Source organism: Schistocerca cancellata, chromosome 1 (genome assembly GCF_023864275.1).
Source record: "Schistocerca cancellata isolate TAMUIC-IGC-003103 chromosome 1, iqSchCanc2.1, whole genome shotgun sequence".
NCBI lineage: Eukaryota > Metazoa > Arthropoda > Insecta > Orthoptera > Acrididae > Schistocerca > Schistocerca cancellata.
The window spans coordinates 306,518,695-306,539,416 of NC_064626.1; the positions used below are offsets into that span (position 1 = coordinate 306,518,695).

A 20,722-nucleotide genomic window follows, 5' to 3' on the forward strand; every position below is an offset into this window, starting at 1 on the left:
CTCACGCACGGGAAGGAAATTTCGAGTCAAGGCGAATTTTTCTTAAAGTCCTGGCGGGCCACACAATAACAACTAGCAGGCTGCATGTGGCCCGCTGGCCACTATTTGCCCACCCCTGGAGTAAGGCAATACCATCCATTACTCTTCTTTCTTCCGTGATCTCATGCCTTTTGCTAAGGCAAAATTGGTAGAAGCTTCAACTCTTGGCCACAGGCATGTAAGGATAGACTTACACTTGGTATTGGAGAAGTTGTGTACCAAGATTTGCATGCTGAATAACTTCCCCATACTCATTCTACTAAATGTCTACAGATAGTTTTAAGAATAAGATAAAACAACAACACATTTTTTTTCAAGTAATGGAAAACAATCAAAAAACTTACCTCTAACCATCTTCATCCAGTCCACATTGTAACTCTCTACATCAGCTCGATCAGTTAAGACACGGTTTTTCCCTAGAATGCTCTCAAAGAAACTAATATGCCCTGGATTGAGTTTACTAAAATTTCCTCTTCTGACATCTGGGTATCTTTCTGAAGTCAGTTCAACAGACTGTGCAGCTTTGGTAGAGAGATGCCTTGTCTGGCTCACTGAAATGACCCTGCTGGGAGAGCTGCGCACCAACAAGAAGCGAGCAACCATCTGGATATGCATGGTGGCCTGACAATAAACAAGGAAAAATCAGTCAAGATTACAGAAGATATAAATGAAGTAATATGCCAATATTTACATGCCATATCTAGGTTGGATTACACAATATGGTCTCTACATAACAATTTATAAAGCACAAAAAAAAAAAGAAAAAAAATGTAATGAGTTAGAAGCATATTAGCTATCTAACCATAATTGTTCTGAACTGAATTTTATTTGATTCTTCATAATAAACATTGTGTACAGTAATTGTATGTGCAATACAGGACATATCAAAAACAGAAAAAATTCATTATTATGAACTTCCTAATTATTTTGATTGCACAATCATCATCAATTGTAAACAATAATACATACAAATTTAATGTAATAAGCACTTTCTAACATTGTAAAATCCCTTTTCCACCATATAATATTTGAGTTCCTTTTTAAAGTTAGTGTCATGCACATTAACATGCAGGTTTTTAGGCAGATTTCTTGGTAACTTGATATCCAGGTACTGAGGTCATTCTTCAAGTATTTTAAATTTGTGAGGTGTACTTCTATATATTCATGAAGCACTTCATACATTGTTCTTACTCTGTATGTTGTGAGTGTGTACACTGGCATTAATAATTCGCTCCAAACTATGTACATTGTTTTACAGCATGTCAACATATTGGTTTCTACCTTTTGTTTAATGTAAGTAGGAACATAAAACTTTTTTAAAAATAACAGTCTGGATTTTTAAACAGTAAAACAGCAAAAGAACTGTGATCATGTCAATTACAATAGAGAGAGTACAGATCCAGCAAAATCATTTGTGATTTTGACTCTCTGTGGAAAGATATTTCTAAACAAGATTATGTAGTAATTACTGTGAAAAGACGGGCACGAATAATGTCAATCATGCAGCTGAATCTAACATCAGCCACACTGCTGATAATGCCCTTCACACTAATGTGATGACTGTCACTCTGTCAGCAATATGACAATCCTTGGACAAAGAACTCTGTTGAACACATAAATACAGAGCTCAAGGAGTTGCTCAGCAGGATGGGGATAATCACACATGAATATGATGGATTTGTTGCCCTTCAAATGACACACAGTATAGTCTGCACCCGAATATTTCCAGTATGAGGTTACTTGTATAGTCCAATCCCAATGATTTCCAATATTACTATTAGGTCTTTTTAGGATAAATGTTTCTCTTGGACAGAATACAAGAGCTTTATTCAGTTCTTAGGACTAGTTCTAATCAAGACAGAGGTGTACCACCAACGGATGTCCTTAGTTTGTGTAGCAATGAAGAACAAAACTATGTTTTATATGATAAAGTATATGGAGCAGATTGTGTGTAAAACATAGAACACTGTACAATAGGGACCTCAGCTCCAAACTCACGCATGGAGTGCAATCATGCTTGTTCATGTGGCAGCCATAATGTTATGCAACTGTATACAAAAAAGTTTTACATTTTTATAATCATCTGATTCAGCGAGGTCTGGGGAAAGGAAATTTAAGGAGACTGCACCATCCGAGGATACTGTGATAACAGGAAGATCTGGTCGGGAAAGATGTACCAGGGAACTAGCATGTACAGAACCAATGATAATCCTTACTGTTGTTTCAGTAGATATGTCATTAACTGTCTTCTGAAGCTGGAGATGTTATTCAATTCTCTAAGGGTTCTGCTACTGAGAAGGATTTCAAGAAAGTGGCTGAACAATGGAGTGGGATGGAAAGGATTTTGCACTGATGTGAAGGGGCGTTTGCACCATGTTGTTCCGGTATGAGCATTAAGGTCAAGGAATGATATGGGGGACAGAGTTCATTAATAAGACATAGAGAAGATAGAGGGTATAGAAAAATCTATTCTTGTCTGTGGGCAGCCAGGATTGCTGAACACATGATGATGAAATTGTTATGTGTGTCGACAGAAGTGCCGACACAGTGTTATTATGAAGGGGCCGAATAGGGCACGCGTCAACTCACGCCGTCCTGCGTTAAGTCTGAAACAGGATACCTAATTAATGCTATAAGAAAAGTATGCAGCTCCTTTAATACTTAACTTTAATGCATCCTTGTGGTACATCGCTATTGACGATACAAATGAGTCTATCTCCAGATACGGTTAATTACAATCACTGTAAGGCTAATGGCGCCTTGCTAGGTCGTAGCCATGGACTTAGCTGAAGGCTATTCTAACTATCTCTCGGCAAATGAGAGGAAGGCTTCGTACGTCTGGTCGCTAGCAATGTCGTCCGTACAACTGGGGCGAGTGCTAGTCCGTCTTTCTAGACCTGCCATGTGGTGGCGCTAGGTCTGCAAGTACTGATGGCGGCGACACGCGGGTCCGACATGTACTAATGGACCGCGGCCGATTTAAGCTACCACCTAGCAAGTGTGGTGTCTGGCGGTGACACCACAGAAATACTATCAAAAAGTCAGATATCACAGATATACTGAACATGGGCAATCACAATCAGGAACTGTGAACTTTCCTGGCTAAAGCCTCTCAGGATATATCACTGTAATCAATAATTATAAGTATTTGTACAAGTTTCTTTTTCAGGTCAAGATGAAATAGTTTTTTATATTTTTGTAGGGCATGGAGAGATGCTTACGTTTTCTTGCACATTGAAGTTAAAAGCTCTGTCCAATTGAAATTTTCATCTGTTATTGCTCGTAGACTCTCTACTGAAGGAGACAAGTTGATATTTGTCCAATTTATGGTTAAAGATGGTGGGGATTCCTGATATTTTGCGCTAAGGAGCATAAAATGATCAAACACTACATCTTGGGTTTTGGATGGGATGAGCTTTAACCCTATATTCTGCACCTATTTTGATACTGCATAAAGGTTGGTATTAAGATTCTTAATAGCCATCTTCAGGTTCATCAGTTTTGCACTTAGATACAATTGGAGGTCATCAGTGTACATTTGGTATTTGCAGTATGACAACGCTGATGACACATTTACATGCAGTGAAAAGGATATAGGTCTTAATACCGAACCATGGGGGATGACTGTTACTACCTTCCTCCTTTGTGACTTTATTGTGCCAGACTCCATTTAGTGTGCCAAGAGAACACAGAGGCATGTGCATTGACAGTTTAGAAAAAGTTGCTCCATTTCACAGTCCCCACTGAAGCTGTATAAGCAACCCCAGAGGAAATGCATGGCTCATTGTCATTTTGTTGCAGCTGGCCAACCAGTTAGTGCCAGATCTTCGCAGTGTATTATGTTGTGCAGTTAATAATAAGCATGAATATGAGCCTCGGATACGTGCAGAGAAACATTCAGAGATTGTGAGAAAATTGATTTAGAGATTTTTCCTGGAAAAAGATATACTGGTATCAAATGTTAGCCTCCCTTTCTCTAACCTTTTGTTGTAATTATACTTGGTCCATAATAAAGGGAAACGGTTCATAGTGATGTAATAATATATTTAGGAAGGAATAATATATTTAGAAGGTCAAACATAGTGAGATCTCTAACAGAATGACCTAATTAGTGTCAGCCAGCACAGATTCTGAAAACATTTATCATGTGAAACCCAACTCTCACTTTTCTTTTCTCACATAGCATTCTGAAAGCTGGATCAAGACAGTCATGTAGATGCAGTATTTCCTGATTTCCAAAAAGCATTTGACTCAGTACCACACCTACACTTATTGTCAAAAGAATGATCATATGGAGTATCAAGTGAAATTTGTGGCTGGGTTAAGGACGATTTATTAGAGAGGATGCAGCAAGTTATCTTGGATGGAGAGTCATTTCCAGATCAGTATGTTGGGACTCTTGTTGTTCATGTTTTATATTAATGATCTTGAAGACAATATTAATAGCAACATCAGGCCTTTTGCAAATGATGCAGTTATCTATAATGAAGAACTATCTGAAAGAAGTGGCATAAATATTCAGTCACATCTTAATAAGATTTCGAAGTGGTGCAAAGATTGGCAACTTGCTTTAAATGTTCAAAAATGTAAAATTGTGCACTTCACAAAATGAAAACACATAGTATCCTATGACAATAATATCAATGAATCACTGTTGGAAGCAGCCAACTCATACACATACCTGGGTATAACACTTTATAGGCTTATGAAATGGAAAGATCACAGGGGCTCAATCGTGGGTAAAGCAGGTGGTAGACTTCAGTTTATTGGTCAAATATTGGGGAAGTGCAATCAATCTACAAAGGGGCATTAAATCCACCTGTCTACTCTGACCCATGATGTCATCGATATGGTGTAAACGGCTAGTTCCAGCATATACAATATGTGGACAGTGACATCACTACTGAGACATACCAACGAAAACGTGAACAAGAATAAAAATGACACTTTAATGTCTCACCCCAAATACAGAATGAAACTAATGGGACAATCATGAAAAGCTGGGGGTCTTGGCTGGGGACACGCTAATATACAACAATTAAAAAAAAACATTGCATTGTCCTAAAACAAACAATATAAAAAACTTAAATTACAATATTCTGCTACACCACCACAACCACAGCAATCACACATTTCCCTTGACCTATATAGATCAACTACAACTATTAATATCAACTAAAACCAGACACATTCAGAGTCACTTGACTAAAATACAAACACAGAATTACACAAAAAGTTATTGGAAAACCAAAAAATAACTTCTTAAAGATGTAAAAATGAAGGATAAAAGTAATATGTAAGTAAAACAGCATTTCTGATAACCAATCTACAACTCTCTAACCAGGTCCGCCACTGGACAGATCACCAAATATTGTCATAGTGACATCCGACAAACAAACTCTGGTCAACTTCATACTCTAAATGCATGTATGACACTTCACATTGTCGGCAGTCAGGTTGAACTGCTGTAAAAACCTTGTCATATCATCACCCAAAGCAACCCGGAGGGAATAACTTCAATTTTTCTGGTGTATTCCCTAACTAAATACACTATTACATTTTGGTCCATAAACACACAACTATAATCATACCTCACATAAAGACATAACACCATCCCCCCAACAATAAATCAAAATAACTGCTGACACATCATTCTCTTCCAACAACCCCACAGAAAGAACTTTGTGTGAAGTCAAATGACCGAATACCACACATAACACAACATCTTCAAACTGAACATTCACTGCACCAAATACAACATGCCATCAACAAACACACAAAAACAGTGCCACGATGACATCATAACATTTCCATCACACGTGCCAAAGCAAATGGTGGAATCGGACACTTCCCTTGGCCCCCTACAAAAGAGATTGCTTACCAATCACTTTTGCGACTGATTCTGGAATATTGCTCAAGTGTGTGGGACCCGTACCAAATAGGACTAACAGGGGATATTGAACATATACGGAGAAGGGCAGCCCAAATGGTCACAGGCTTGTTTAATCTGTAGGAGTGTGTCACAGAGGTACTGAAGGAACTGTACTGGAAGACTCTTGAAGATAGGCGTAAACTGTCCTGAGAAGGCCTGTTAACAAAGTTTCAAGAACCAGCTTTAAAGCATGACTTTAGGAATATACTACAATCCCCTAAGTATCGCTGTCACATAGGGATCATGAGGATGAGATCAGAATAATTACTGCAAGCACAGAGGCTTTGAAGCAATCATTCTTCCTGCACGCCATACATGAATGGCTTGGGAAGAAATCTTAATAACTGGTACAATTGGACGTACCTTCTGCCATGCACCTTGTGGTGGTTTGGAGAGTATAAATGTAGATGCATATCCAAAATAGTGTAAGTGAATCAGCATTTATAATTATGTAAACTGTACTTTTCCTTGATGGGGATACAACATTGTTGACGCTTAACCATCACAGTTAAATAAACCAGTTATGCAAGGGATGTATGTATGCAGGATGATTTTGATAAATGTGGATAAGCTTCAGGAAACGATCCTTGAGAGGATAAGGAGCAAGGAAAGTCATATAGAAATAGGGTCATAAATGTAGACCAAGGGGGTTACAGCCACTTGAAGGTGGAGATAAAGGATCTTTGAGAGTATAGGTTTCAATAAGTGAAAACATACATGAGAAAACACCAGGAAAGTGGGAATGTTCTTTCTGCATTAGTGTTTTACTGATAAGGTGGCAGTGACCCACTGGTACCGGTTTGATGTCAGTTTGTGGTTGGGAATTATTGGCAACCAACTTGGGCTACTAGAAAAGATGGTGTTCCAGCTAACTTCCCCATTTTAGAGCAGAGGCATCTCAACAGCACCTACCCCAGCCACACATAGAGGCTGAAGCAATACTGATGGCTTGTTGCCCCATACCACTAAAACATTACTACAGACAGGATGTTCCCAACTGCCTTCTGTGTTCTCATGTGTGCTTCCTATAAGTTAAACATACACTGTCCAAGATCTTTTCTTTCTACTCACGACTGGATAAAGCTCCGCTGGTACACATTTATGATCATATGCTAGAAACGAACAATTTTGCTCTTTATCTTCTAGTCTGACTATGAAAGTTATTTCAAAATTTTTCGGGTATGCTGCCAGGACACAATTATTTCCGCTCCCAATATTTTGGCTAGAAGGTTCTCAACTAAACTACTGAAAGAGAAAATAATTTCATCTATATGCATACTTGAAAATAGGTCTTTATGAAATATTCTACCCACTGGGAAACTTGAACAATCACATTTTCAATTGTGACACTTCTGTGTTCAGTGCCATATACTTGACCAAGGTAAGTCTGACAACTTTCTAGATCAGTTTAGAATACTTTGAAGGCTGCGTATAACTTGCAAATTTCATATATGAATTCCAAGACTGGGAAAATATGATTTGTAAGAATCTACAGAAAAACATAAATCCACAGAAAATCAGGTGTTATCAATGGTTAGAAAGCTGATATTTTTAAAGAGAGTCATAGTCGACCAGTATACATATTCACATTCACTTGAACTTATACCAGTAAAATGCAGGTTGCAATTTTGTCCACAATCAATCGTTCATAAAAAATAACCATTTGTATGATACATAAAATGTTCACATAGTTTTGTGTTATTTCGCTTGACTTGTCATATATTGATAGTACACTCTTTGTGCAACATATAATCAACAGGACCAAATAAAAAATCAAATAAAATCAAATCACACTACTTCCAGTATGGTAACGTGTCCTAGAACTGATACAGCAAAAATTTTCCAAATACTGGTACACCCAGTTTATTCATAAGAGAACCGTACTTATCACAAATGTTCCTACTATTATATATGCCGCCGTTCTTTGGGAATGACCAGTCATATTTTGTTTTTTTTCCATTATAAACTCAGCACTGAGATAAAAAATAATTTAGTCAGTCACCATTTTTCACATCGAAAATAAATGTGCACACAGTTCTACAACATTTGCCACAATCTTGGAAATATTGATTCTTTACCCACCAAATTTGGATTACATAGACAGAAAGATGTGCTCTGTCTGTTGGGCTAATCATTACCTTCACATTTATTATATGGAGTTATTTAATAAACAGTCAATATTATCCCTAAATATGATACACTCCAATCCCAAAATATGATACAGCATTTTCCTAAAAGTGGTACACTCTTTGTTTTTTTAATCATGCCGTTCTGTTCACTGAAATGTGTGTTACTTGCTGCAATTGGCAATAATGCAGCAGTTGTGCTGTATTTCTTGCTATTGTTGTTAGGGCAATAATACAGCAGTAGTTGTGCTTTATTTCATGCTATTGTTGATATTAGTGCAGCAAAAGCAGCAGCAGAGGATATGAAATGGGCTACAGTTTTGAGTTACCGGTGTACTGCTATTCCTCTCAGGTCTCTTTTACAGGTAGGCCTAAGTAAAGGTTTCATCTAAAATAGGTCTCAACTGTTCTTAAATTTATTTTATGCCAATATTATATAATATTAAATTGGAATATTTTGGGTCATGACAGGAACAGTATGGCATCTTCATATAAGAAAAAAGGAAGGCCATATAGTAAAGAAGATATTTCTTCAGCCATAAAAGAGGTGAAAGATGGAGCTTCACTCAGGCAGGTAGCATTGAAATATAAAATGGATAAAATGTTTCTGCACAGAAGGGTACATGGTACTCACTCAGGTGTTCAAGGTAGGAAAACAGACTTGACAGCAGATCAAGAAACAACTTTATCTAATCACTTGAAGACACTTGCTAAATGGGGATTTCCAATAACAAGATCTGAACTGTTGCTGGTTGTTCAAGGATTTGTGGGACAAAATGGTTTGACCACTCGTTTTAAAGATGGAAAACCTGGTTCAAAATGGTTCAGACATTTCTGTTTGTAAAATTCATTAACACTGAAGAAGCCGGAAGCTCTTGAAATGAATCGCAGAAAAGCTACAAGTGATCCTTTTATTATTATTATTATTATTATTATTATACAAATTTGGCCGTTAAACACTGTGAAAACAGTTATTTCTTGCGCTTCTGGGAAGTCTTCTTTCTCTCAGTCCACACTTCTTTCATTCTTGCGCTGAAGGCGGCTTTTCTCTCTTCAGACCATTTAGTTCCACAAGTCTTCTTAATTTTCACACCAAAACCCGTGAATGAATTCAGTTTTTTTCTAAAAAGGTTTCTGTTAAATATTGTTTCCTGATCTATGTCCATTTCTTTTAGATCTCTTTCTGTGTTGATAAACCATAAATTTTTATTTTTTAGATTTGTGATGTATGAAAATATTTGTTTTGTAAGCCTATTCGGGTTCATCCTCATGATGTGAGCATAAAAGGAGCATCTTCTTTTTCTAATTTCGTCTGTAATTTTGCTGCACTTCGTATACACTTCTTTGTTGCTTTTTAGTCTGTATACAGGCTTGCCTTGATCATCTGTTATTTTCCTGTGTCCAAGAATTGTCCTCACAATTCTTCTTTCACGATTTTCTATCTGTTCTGCGTATGTAAAATTTGCCAGTGTTTCTGATGCATATAGTATCTGCGGTCTAATGACAGTCTGGTAGTGTCTGAGTTTAATGTTTTTGGATATAAATTTTTTTGAATACATTTGTCTGCAGTAGTGAGTTGCTATGATCCTTTTATTATTTATGATTTCTATGACAAATTAGAAGCAATATTGGAAGAGCTGGACATCAAAGATAAACCAGCCAATATATGGAATTTGGATGAGACATTCTTTTCAGCTGATCCTTCCAGGGTACAAGCTGTTGGAGGTATTGGTCAGAAGTTTTCCTGGGATATTCAGGGTTCTGTAAAAGACAATACAACAGTGCTTGCTTGTGTGTCAGCTGAAGGCAGGGCTCTTCCACCACTTATCATTTTTGAGGGGGTACACCTACGGAGCTCCTGGAAGGGAGCACGTGATTTATCTGGCACATTTTATTCAACTGCTGTTAATGGTTTCATGACGTCATTGAGCTACTTCAGTCATTTCCGTGACATTGTGAAAGAGAGCCCTTTACTTCAATTGTTGGATAGTCACCTTAGTCATTTAGATCTCACAGTAATTGAAAAAGCAAGGAATAAGAGAATTGCAGTCATGAAGCTACCCCCACATACAACTGACCAGCTGCAACCTTTAGACAAGTGTTGCTTCAAGCCTTTTAACCATCGAAATCAGAATTTGTGGATCTTGTGTGTAAAGTATGGCCAGATGGAATGAAACCTAAAAACATAATACCAGGCTTAAAGAACACAGGATTCTGCCCCTATAACAGGTCACGGTATCCTGTTCATTGACTGGATCCTGAAAAATTACACACGTATAATATAAAAAACCATGAACAAATCCACAAATATCAGTGAGTCAGACCTCAGTATTTCGGAAGAGAACACCCTGTTGCCTGAAGTTGAAGCTAGTGGTTCTGAAAAAATTTGTGTAACCCCTGTTTGCAGCAGTGAATCATCAGCAAGTTTTGAAAATTTACTCCTTCAGAGAAAAGTAATAACTTCAGAAGAATACAGCAAACTCATTGCTGAAAAAGAAAAGCCTCCAAACAACAAAGGATAAGGCCTAAGCCAAAAGCAGAAGACTAGGAAAGTTATGCCTACAGCCAAAACAACTGCAAATACACAAACGAGTAGGCCTAAGGAGACTGATTCAGATTCCGACATCTCTTTGAAGAGTGATGACAGCCTTGATGATGTCGATCTGTTAGAAGAATCCACACCAGATCCTGTTGTAATGACTAATCCAGCACATGCAACTGGAGGAGATTATATTTTGGCTAAATTTCAAGGAGGGAAGAGAAATTCTTACAGCTACAGATATGTGTGCACCACTAAAAAAATTATAGAAAATGATCTTGAAGTTATGGCTCTAGAGTCTGTAGACAAGGACAAAACAGTTTTTTAAATTAAATGAAAAAAGACATTTCTCTGATTAATAAGAGTGACATGATGGGGGAATTGCCAATTCCTCACGTTGCTGCTAGTTTTGGAAATATCAGACGAGGAACCTGTTGTGTTTAACGGTCCTGTTGATGTTCATGAAAAATAATAATAATAATAATAAAAACAAATAAAAAAATAAGACAGTGATTCTCTTTTGTGCATTTGTTATTTTTGTATCAGTGTCAATATGTCAAGTATAATTGTAAACAGTTTCTACTCATTGTAGCTTAGCTCAATAATGTCGAAAATAGAAGAAACGAATAACGAAGTTTTTGTAGTTGAGCAGATAAAGAAGTTTTTGAAGTTGACAGCGACATTCATTTCATGCCATAAATATCCTTAAAAAATCTGTGAAAGGAAACTCCTAGTTATACATATGCGTCATTTTTTGTGTGCTCTATCTCATTTTTAAGACCTCAGTCTAGCATCTTCATTGTACTTAGGAATACCTCATATTAAGATTTTCAGTCCAAAAAAATGATACAGTGTTTTATTTATTTTTGGTTTAGATTTGCAGCTCTAAAGAATTAAACACAGTGCCATTTTAAAGCAGCTACCATTGTCTTTCATACAATTTTTTTTTCCTTTCTGGTACTCTTTTTCTTTAAAAAATGAAAACATATTTTGTGATTTTGTATCATATTTAGGACACCTTACCCTAACTTAAGTCCCAAAGAAAAGTGAGATGCACTGTTATGATCAGTTATACAAAATGTTCACCAAAGTAATACAGCTACTGTGAACATGTGGAGATTCATTGATTGATTGAAAGTCAATCTTAGGAATATCTGTCTACTTGATACATAAATCAAAACAAAACAAAAAATCATTGTGAGAAAGCCGAGTTTAAGGATTAGGTAAAAGACAAGGAAGTCTGGTTTCAATTGTTCACCTCCAGCATTCGTTTTAATTTGCACTTCCACCTACTGACATTTCCATTTTTATCAGTGCTGGTTTGGAGGAATCGTGAATCCACCTTACCAACTGTGAGAAAAATTTGTCAGCTATGAACAACTGAGACAAGATAATAAGTCCTGTCTCAACTGTTTCGTTAATATCTTTTCCCTAATGTAGTTATTATGTGAGAAAATAGCTTCGTGCGTATGACAGCTTCCACATATCTGCTCGGCGAGATACAAACCCAAAATACTTTTTTTATGCTTTTGTTGTGCACCTACGTTTAATAATAGTGTTTGAAACAGCGTAGTTAATGCTGCACGTTGGTTATAACTGATTCTAGTTATGTGGGCGTCATCTATTAATAGTTGAAAAATGCACAGTATTTTTCTATGTGGCAAGCAAACGCTACATGAATTCTTTTTTAACTTGATTTTGTGAATACGAAACGTCACCCTAATACAATTTTCGGTGAAACGGCATGCAACAAAAATGTTTTTATGAAATCATTCACTGCATTTCCTCTGAGCGTTATTTTTCTAAAGAGCAATGTACCGCTATGACATTAAGTTTCTCTTGTGTTCAGCACCATACCTTTCGTATTCTTGCAACCCTGCTGGAGGACGAGCAGATATTATCACCTTTCTGTCATTAACACCTTTCACTTTGGCAACTGCCCGTTGTCAGAGAGCTGTTTATAAGCTACACTACAAGCCGATAACGAACGCACACATAACCTACTTTATTTTCCTACATATCCTTACTTCCCAACACGCACGAGCGCTCTTTAACTTCTGCCTATTTGCGTAAAGTGTGGTTATCTCATTTTCAGCCTTGATACCGCATGTTACGTACAGCAGTTACGCAGGATCGGTGGATCTGCCCCTAATGAGCATCACAGCATTCTGCTGAGAAAAACATATTTGAAATGGTACTAAAATGACAGATGTAAGTCGAATAGTCCTAGCCAGTGGCTGAACACCGTAGTGTTACAGTGATTCTGGCAATAACATTATAAAGAGCAAATTATGTTTCAGCCTTAATTTTTTCTGAGTATGAAGTTACATAATTTTCGAAGGGCAAGTAATAGTATGTTTAATACCTTTTATTTCTATTTACTGCGCAGCTGCGTAATAGTACTATTGGGAAAATTTTGTGTTGATACCTTCATTTTCATAACGTTTCATCAAAACAGATTTTAGGGACACGTTTCATCGTTTGGAATTATACTCCCCAACATCTAAGTGCTAAATGATCGTATGCTTATAGTTAAGAACAGAAAAAAATAATTGGCTTCTCTCGACGGGTTAGAAGTCGTTCTTTGAGGGGAAACAGCTGTTGTATTCGTAGTGGCGAATACCGATATGTGCTTTTTGTCACTATAATGTAAAGAAGATATAAGAAAGACGAAAATACTTCGTGATTAACAAAGAGCAGCAGAACTCAACTGAGCCGAGAAGGTACAGTACAAAACTCCATGTGTATTGTTTAGCTTTATCTCAGTTGTGTACTGTGTTTCAAAGCTGCGGTTATACTGAAGCCGTTTATTACACAGTACATGACAAGATATTTGGGTAAAAGGCGGAAAGCTCTATCTTGATGTCAGCGAGAAGTGATTATACATCATGGGTGAATGATTTAGTATTAGTTTTATTTTTATCTCAAGACTTGCTCGCTGTTTTGTGTACATAAATATATACACCTAATGTATACATGTATAGATATGAAAGTAATTATTTGCTGCACTTTTGAATTGTTTAACTTTTAGCTACCTTTCATGTTATATTTAGCTGGCGTGTCCAATATTTTTCAAAATATCTGTGGCGAAATAAATAAGTAAGAAACTTAACTAATAATGATATTGCCATGAGCTGTGGTGCGGAATCCTTAGGAAATGCAGTCTGAAACAAAGGAAGTAGGCTACAGTACACTTATTCGCCCACTGCTTGAATACTGCTCACCGGTGTGGGATCTGTACCAGATGGGGTTGATAGAGGAAATAGAGAAGATCCAACAGAGAGCTGCGTGCTTCGTTACAGGATCTTTTAGTAATTGTGAAAGCATTATGGAGATGATAGATAAACTCCAGTGGAAGACTGTGTAAGAGAGACGCTCAGTATCTCTTTGTTGAAGTTTCGAGAACATACCTTCACTGAGGAGTCAAACAGTATATTTCTCCCACCTACGTATATATCGCGAAGAGACCGTGAGGATAAAATCAGAGAGATTAGAGCCCACACAGATGCATACTGACAATCTTTCTTTCCATGAACAATACGAGACTGGAATAGAAGGGAGAACCGATAGAGGTATTCAAGGTGCCCTCCGCCACACACCGTCAGGTGGCTTGCGGATTATAGATGTAGATGTAGATGTAGATGCGTGCAGTGTGCCGTAGCACTTCGCAGTTAGCGTCGCTTGCTGGTGTGTTGCGGGTCGCCACTTCAGACCCGTCTTCAGTTATTTGTTATTTAGTATTTATAGTTCCTGGAAGGCTCTTGAAATGTCCCATGTTTGTACATTCTGGAATATTCGACGTTTGTATAAATACCAGCAATCTGGAATATTCGCTGTTTGCTGTGCTCACCAACTGGGAGGACCAAGCAAGGTGGCACAGTGGTTAGCATATTGGACTCGCATTCGGGAGGACGACAGTTCAAACCCGTGTCTGGCCATCCTGATTTAGGTTCTCCGTGATTTCTGTTTCAGAAAAGAACGAAGCCATTCTGTATGTATAGGGCTGCATCGTTTCCCAGTGATGCTGGACCCTGTTCTTCAATTGTTATTCTGCCAAGCGGACTTGCTGCAGATTGTTGTCATATATTTTCTTCAGTTTGGCTTGGAAGTTATCCCAGTTACTGAGTTTCCTTCGTTGTTATCGAACCACAGCTTGGCTGTGCAGTCCAAGTAAATGTACACATTTACCATACACATAATGTCATTCCACCTTTTGTATTAGATGTCGTAATTGAATCTTTTCAGCCATTTAATAGGGTCCTAACAAGCATCTCCAGACAACACTGATGGATGCCTAATGTACAGCTGAAAACTGTTGGCTTGGAATCCATTGGCCTATTGAATATACAGACAGTGGAAACGATATACTGCTTGTATTCCAGTTCCGGTATAGGGGATAGCTATTACATTGCAAAACTGAAGCCACAGAGACGCACTGCAGATGTTTTGAAGTAGCTGGTGCCTCCCCCACCTGAAATCACCTCTGACAGCACGGCAGGGGCTCTCATAGCACAAACTGCAGCATACTGTGTTGTAGCACTGTCTAGGACTGATCTCTTATGACGAAACTTGGCTTGACACGGTATCCAATTGCATGATACCCACTTCTAACATAACCTACCTTGCATGACCTATCACAGTCAGCAAGACATCCACTACTGCTCTTACTACCCGACCTAGCTATCGCAGTGGTTTTTTTCCGTTGGCACTTGCCTTGGCACTTTTTTCCCTCTGCCCTTCAAACCGCTACCCTTTGTTCGACTTTCGACCCAATCTATCTCCAGATGAGCTTGTATAAATGGTTAACCTTAACCAGACGTACGCAAACATCGCAGTTCCCACATCTTGCGACACCTCACTTTCGTGAACACTAACCCTTATGCAGAGATGGCAGTAGACCTTTTGAGCTGGTCATCATGAAAAATCCGACCACACAGTCGGCAAGACTCAGCGGAGGAGCGCCTCTGAAAGTGTCCAGTGCAGTCCTGGACTAAATGTCAGGAACACATGAGTTTCTTGTATCACAACTTCACATCCTTAAAAGATTACCAGCAGAAGTTGATAGAATCACACACTTGATGAAAGTGGTCACAGAAGACATACGAGTATTATACCAAGCTCTTCTGAGAAAGGATGTCACAGCACAGAATTGGACGAAAAAAGTATGACTGACTGTCGAATGTTATCCCTACGAAATTTGTGCAAGACCACTCCAACCTAGTGTGTCTCAAAAGCCACGTAGTGAAAGAGGAGATACAGCATTTTATGACAACCAGAACTGTTAAATGGAGTAAGCAAGAGACAGCAGCCATGAACTGTATGACCTGATACACCAGGCGCTAATAGGGAATGTTGAAGAAGCGATGTGTCGATCTGTAGTACCAATCCCTACAACACGCTGGTGTGTTTCTACTGTGAACACCCTGGACACAATATATGCTATTGCAGACAATGTAGCGAGTTTTCAATGGCGACTACGCCACAGGACATCAACCATCACATTAGTTCTGTCGATGCTTATCAACTGCAGACGATTATAGCCTATCTGTGGGATGAAGCCTATCACTATACTATGGACAAGGTCGCTCCCCAACATGCCATAACCATTCCCTGTCATTGTACCAAGGTGCCAGAATTTCCCATAGCAACTGACTTCTGGAAAACTAAGCGTGGTGGCCTTCTGCGGAGATGAGGATGCCACAGATGAAAATCAGGAAATATTGATATCATCATCAACTGCCAACCAGTTCAGGTGATAGCAGACTCAGGGGCCTCCTCCTCTGTAAGAGCAGACTCTCGCCATAGTTAGTGAACAAAGGCTATGTTCAGTGATTACACTGACAACCACAACTGAGGAATATGTCCAACCGACAGGAACATTGCAAGAATAACTGTCAGTGATGGAACACACCCTTTGAATTTGTCATTGTAACGGAGTGTATTGACAATGCTGTTCTTGCATGGGACTTGTTGCAGGCATCACAGACAGACTATGGAAGGTTAGAGCTCGAGGTGGGCGAAGCTATTCCACTAAGAACACATAGTAAAGACTGCTCTAGGCATTTGTTTGCCATTGAAGACGGTAATATTCCGCTATCAACACTGAGATGAGTTATGTCATCAATTAAGATGCTCAATTAAGCTGTGAAGCTTTTGTTAGTTGCTAACATCTAATACTGATAGTTTTCAACTCAAGTTCAGCAATACAGTAGGACACTGAGTAATAACATTTTTATAGTAAGTGCTCAGGCTGGAACAAGTACTGTGTACCCAATTGCCAATGGACCAACTGATCAAGATGCACAATTAATAGAAATAAACGATATAGCATCTTAAATCCCTGAGGCAGGTTCATTCAAAGGGGGTGAGGCTTGTTAATGAGAACAAGTCACAATTTTTTTAAGAACAAATTAAAAGAGGTGGTATGGGATGAGGTATATGAAGAAAGAGATGCTAATGTCAAATTCAGTTTATTCTGAAGTAGATTTGTGTCAATATTTGAAAATGGTAGTTACATAAAAATACGGCAAAAAAAGCAAGTAAGATGTGGATAACTAATAAAATTAAAATCTAATGTAGCAGGAAGAAGGAGGTTTACATGCAGGCCAGAAAAGTCAAGATCTAATGTTACTTGCATATTACAAAAAATAATGCAATATTTTAAGGAAAGTAATGAAAATATGGGAAGCATGTGGGGTTAAAATCGTAGAGGGAGACCAAAAGATCAATGCAGTAAGCAGAGTCAGAGGGATATAGATTGCAATAGTTACTCAGAGATGAAAAGGCTTGCACAGGATAGAGTAGCATGGAGAGCTGCATGAAACCAGAGGCAATAATGTCTCTATCCACAAAACTTTCAAGTCCACCAACACTAGGTACACCGGTCCCGCCACGTACGTCGGCTACAGTCAGCCAACCATTACCATGAGAAACCACAATAACAACAATTAAAATGTCCAAAATATGCACATCCAGACCTAAATTAATAATACAGATAATAAGATTGAAACTAAACTCCTGGAAATTGAAATAAGAACACCGTGAATTCATTGTCCCAGGAAGGGGAAACTTTATTGACACATTCCTGGGGTCAGATACATCACATGATCACACTGACAGAACCACAGGCACATAGACACAGGCAACAGAGCATGCACAATGTCGGCACTAGTACAGTGTATATCCACCTTTCGCAGTAATGCAGGCTGCTATTCTCCCATGGAGACGATCGTAGAGATGCTGGATGTAGTCCTGTGGAACGGCTTGCCATGCCATTTCCACCTGGCTCCTCAGTTGGACCAGCGTTCGTGCTGGACGTGCAGACCGCGTGAGACGACGCTTCATCCAGTCCCAAACATGCTCAATGGGGGACAGATCCGGAGATCTTGCTGGCCCGGGTAGTTGACTTACACCTTCTAGAGCACGTTGGGTGGCACGGGATACATGCGGACGTGCATTGTCCTGTTGGAACAGCAAGTTCCCTTGCCGGTCTAGGAATGGTAGAACGATGGGTTCGATGACGGTTTGGATGTACCGTGCACTATTCAGTGTCCCCTCGACGATCACTAGTGGTGTACGGCCAGTGTAGGAGATCGCTCCCCACACCATGATGCCGGGTGTTGGCCCTGTGTGCCTCGGTCGTATGCAGTCCTGATTGTGGCGCTCACCTGCACGGCGCCAAACACGCATACGACCATCATTGGCACCAAGGCAGAAGCGACTCTCATCGCTGAAGACGACACGTCTCCATTCGTCCCTCCATTCACGCCTGTCGCGACACCACTGGAGGCGGGCTGCACGATGTTGGGGCGTGAGCGGAAGACGGCCTAACGGTGTGCGGGACCGTAGCCCAGCTTCATGGAGACGGTTGTGAATGGTCCTCGCCGATACCCCAGGAGCAACAGTGTCCCTAATTTGCTGGGAAGTGGCGGTGCGGTCCCCTACGGCACTGCGTAGGATCCTACGGTCTTGGCATGCATCCGTGCGTCGCTGCGGTCCGGTCCCAGGTCGACGGGCACGTGCACCTTCCGCCGACCACTGGCGACAACATCGATGTACTGTGGAGACCTCACGCCCCACGTGTTGAGCAATTCGGCGGTACGTCCACCCGGCCTCCCACATGCCCACTATATGCCCTCGCTCAAAGTCCGTCAACTGCACATACGGTTCACGTCCACGCTGTCGCGGCATGCTACCAGTGTTAAAGACTGCGATGGAGCTCCGTATGCCACGGCAAACTGGCTGACACTGACGGCGGCGGTGCACAAATGCTGCGCAGCTAGCGCCATTCGACGGCCAACACCGCGGTTCCTGGTGTGTCCGCTGTGCCGTGCGTGTGATCATTGCTTGTACAGCCCTCTCGCAGTGTCCGGAGCAAGTATGGTGGGTCTGACACACCGGTGTCAATGTGTTCTTTTTTCCATTTCCAGGAGTGTATATGGGTTATTGCCAAATGGGAGGATAACCAGTCTTTGTGCAAGATACTACAATTGTTAAACTAAATGACAGTGAAGTGACTGATAATTCACAGGTTGTGAATACTTTTAATGATCATTTTCTGTATGTACAGCAATAATAATATTAATGGGTTCAGCTGAAGAAACAAGAGAATATCTTACAAATGTCATTCCACAAAACTTTAAGCAACAAAACTAGCATGAATGCACATTTAAAATAAAAGAATCGTAAAAAATTAAAAAAAAAATGGAAGCTCATATGCTGTAGGTGAAATTTCTAGCAGAGTTCTGAAAAGTTGTTCTAAATTAATGAGTAATGTCCTTAGCAATATACATAATGCATTACAGACAAAGTAAATTTTTTCAAACAATTTAAAATATGCAACATTTCTTATAAGAAAGGTGTAAAAAGAGACATAAATAATTATCACCAGTTTCCTTACTAACATCGTTTTCCAAAATATTCGAAAAAGTAACATAGTCAGCAGCAATTGTAGCCGAAGACTTCTAGCATAAGAAGTCACCCTCATACTGTCAATGGCCTTGTCAAAGAGGGCAGAGGAGTGGATACCGGTTCAGTGTGCTCTCTTGCTCTTGGGGTGGGAAACTGCCTGTAATAGACAGAAGAATCAGCAGTGATCAACAACATGAGGATGCGGAAGGCAATGGAATTCACTGCCTCAAAAACACATAATGGATATCCCAGGCCACGTGGTCTGTAATAGAAAAATTGTCATGATGATCTTTCCACTGGCAAAATACTCCAGACTAGTCTCCCATAGGGATCTCTGGGAGGGGACTGCCAAGGGGGATACGACCATGAGAAAAAGACTGAATAAACAACTATAGGATAATGTCCTATGATTTGGGGTTGTGGAATGTCAGAAGTCTGAACATGGTAGGGAAGCTAGAAAATCTGAAAAGGGAAGTGCTAGGGCTCAGTCTAGATGTGGAGGGGGGGGGGGGGGGCAGTGAAATGGAATGCAAAGAAGACAAGGATTTCTGGTGAGATGAGTATAGGACAATATCAACAGCAGTGGAAAATGGTATAATGGGAGAAGGATTCATTACGGATAGGAAGGTAGGGCAGAGAGTGAGTTACTGTGAACATTCCAGTGATAGGGTCGTTCAAGAATCACAAGAGAGGAACATATACATAGAAAAAACTGGGAGATACAGAAAGGTTTCAGCTGGGTCAGGCAGAGATTCCAAAATCAGATACAGGATTGTAATGCATATCCTGGGGTATATATAGACTCAGATCACAAATTGGTAATGATGAAGAGTAGGTTGGAGTCTAAGAGACTACTAAGGAAGAAGTGGGATATGGAGACCTAAGGAATGAAGAGATATACTTGAAGTTCTTTGAGGCTATCAATACTGTGATAATAAGTAGCTCAGTAGGCAGTTCAGTTAAAGAGGTGAAGAGGTATGGGCTTCTCTAAAAAGAGCAGTCACAGAAGTTGGAGAGAAAAACATAGGTACAAGGAGAGTAACTTCGAAGAAGCCATGGATAACAGAAGAAATACTTCAGTTGATCGATAAAGGAAGGAAGTACAAAAATGTTCACAGAAGTGCAGGAATATAGAAATACAAGTCACTTGGGAATAAAATATACAGGAGGTGCAAG

At 39.5% G+C, this 20,722-nt stretch overlaps 2 protein-coding genes across 3 annotated transcripts in view; one reads left to right on the forward strand and one right to left on the reverse strand.

Annotated features, from left to right (window-relative positions):
• The window catches only part of LOC126172674 (D-2-hydroxyglutarate dehydrogenase, mitochondrial), a 74,683-nt gene extending 61,841 nt beyond the window's left edge, over window positions 1-12,842 (reverse strand). The window contains exons 1-2 of one of the 2 annotated variants that reach the window (XM_049920901.1): window positions 12,494-12,842; window positions 384-660 (exon numbers count right to left, since the gene is read on the reverse strand). In XM_049920901.1, the coding sequence (XP_049776858.1) occupies window positions 384-654 (271 nt within the window). In that variant the 5' untranslated portion in view covers window positions 655-660; window positions 12,494-12,842. The remainder of the gene's footprint in view (window positions 1-383; window positions 661-12,493) is intronic. The other variant, XM_049920900.1, reaches the window with a different exon arrangement.
• On the forward strand, window positions 8,576-10,619 carry LOC126172509 (uncharacterized). Its single transcript, XM_049920892.1, has 3 exons — window positions 8,576-8,933; window positions 9,667-10,252; window positions 10,505-10,619. Exons 1-3 carry the CDS (start codon window positions 8,576-8,578, stop codon window positions 10,617-10,619), a joined length of 1,059 nt encoding a protein of 352 aa, XP_049776849.1.
• Window positions 12,843-20,722: the final 7,880 nt, after the last annotated feature.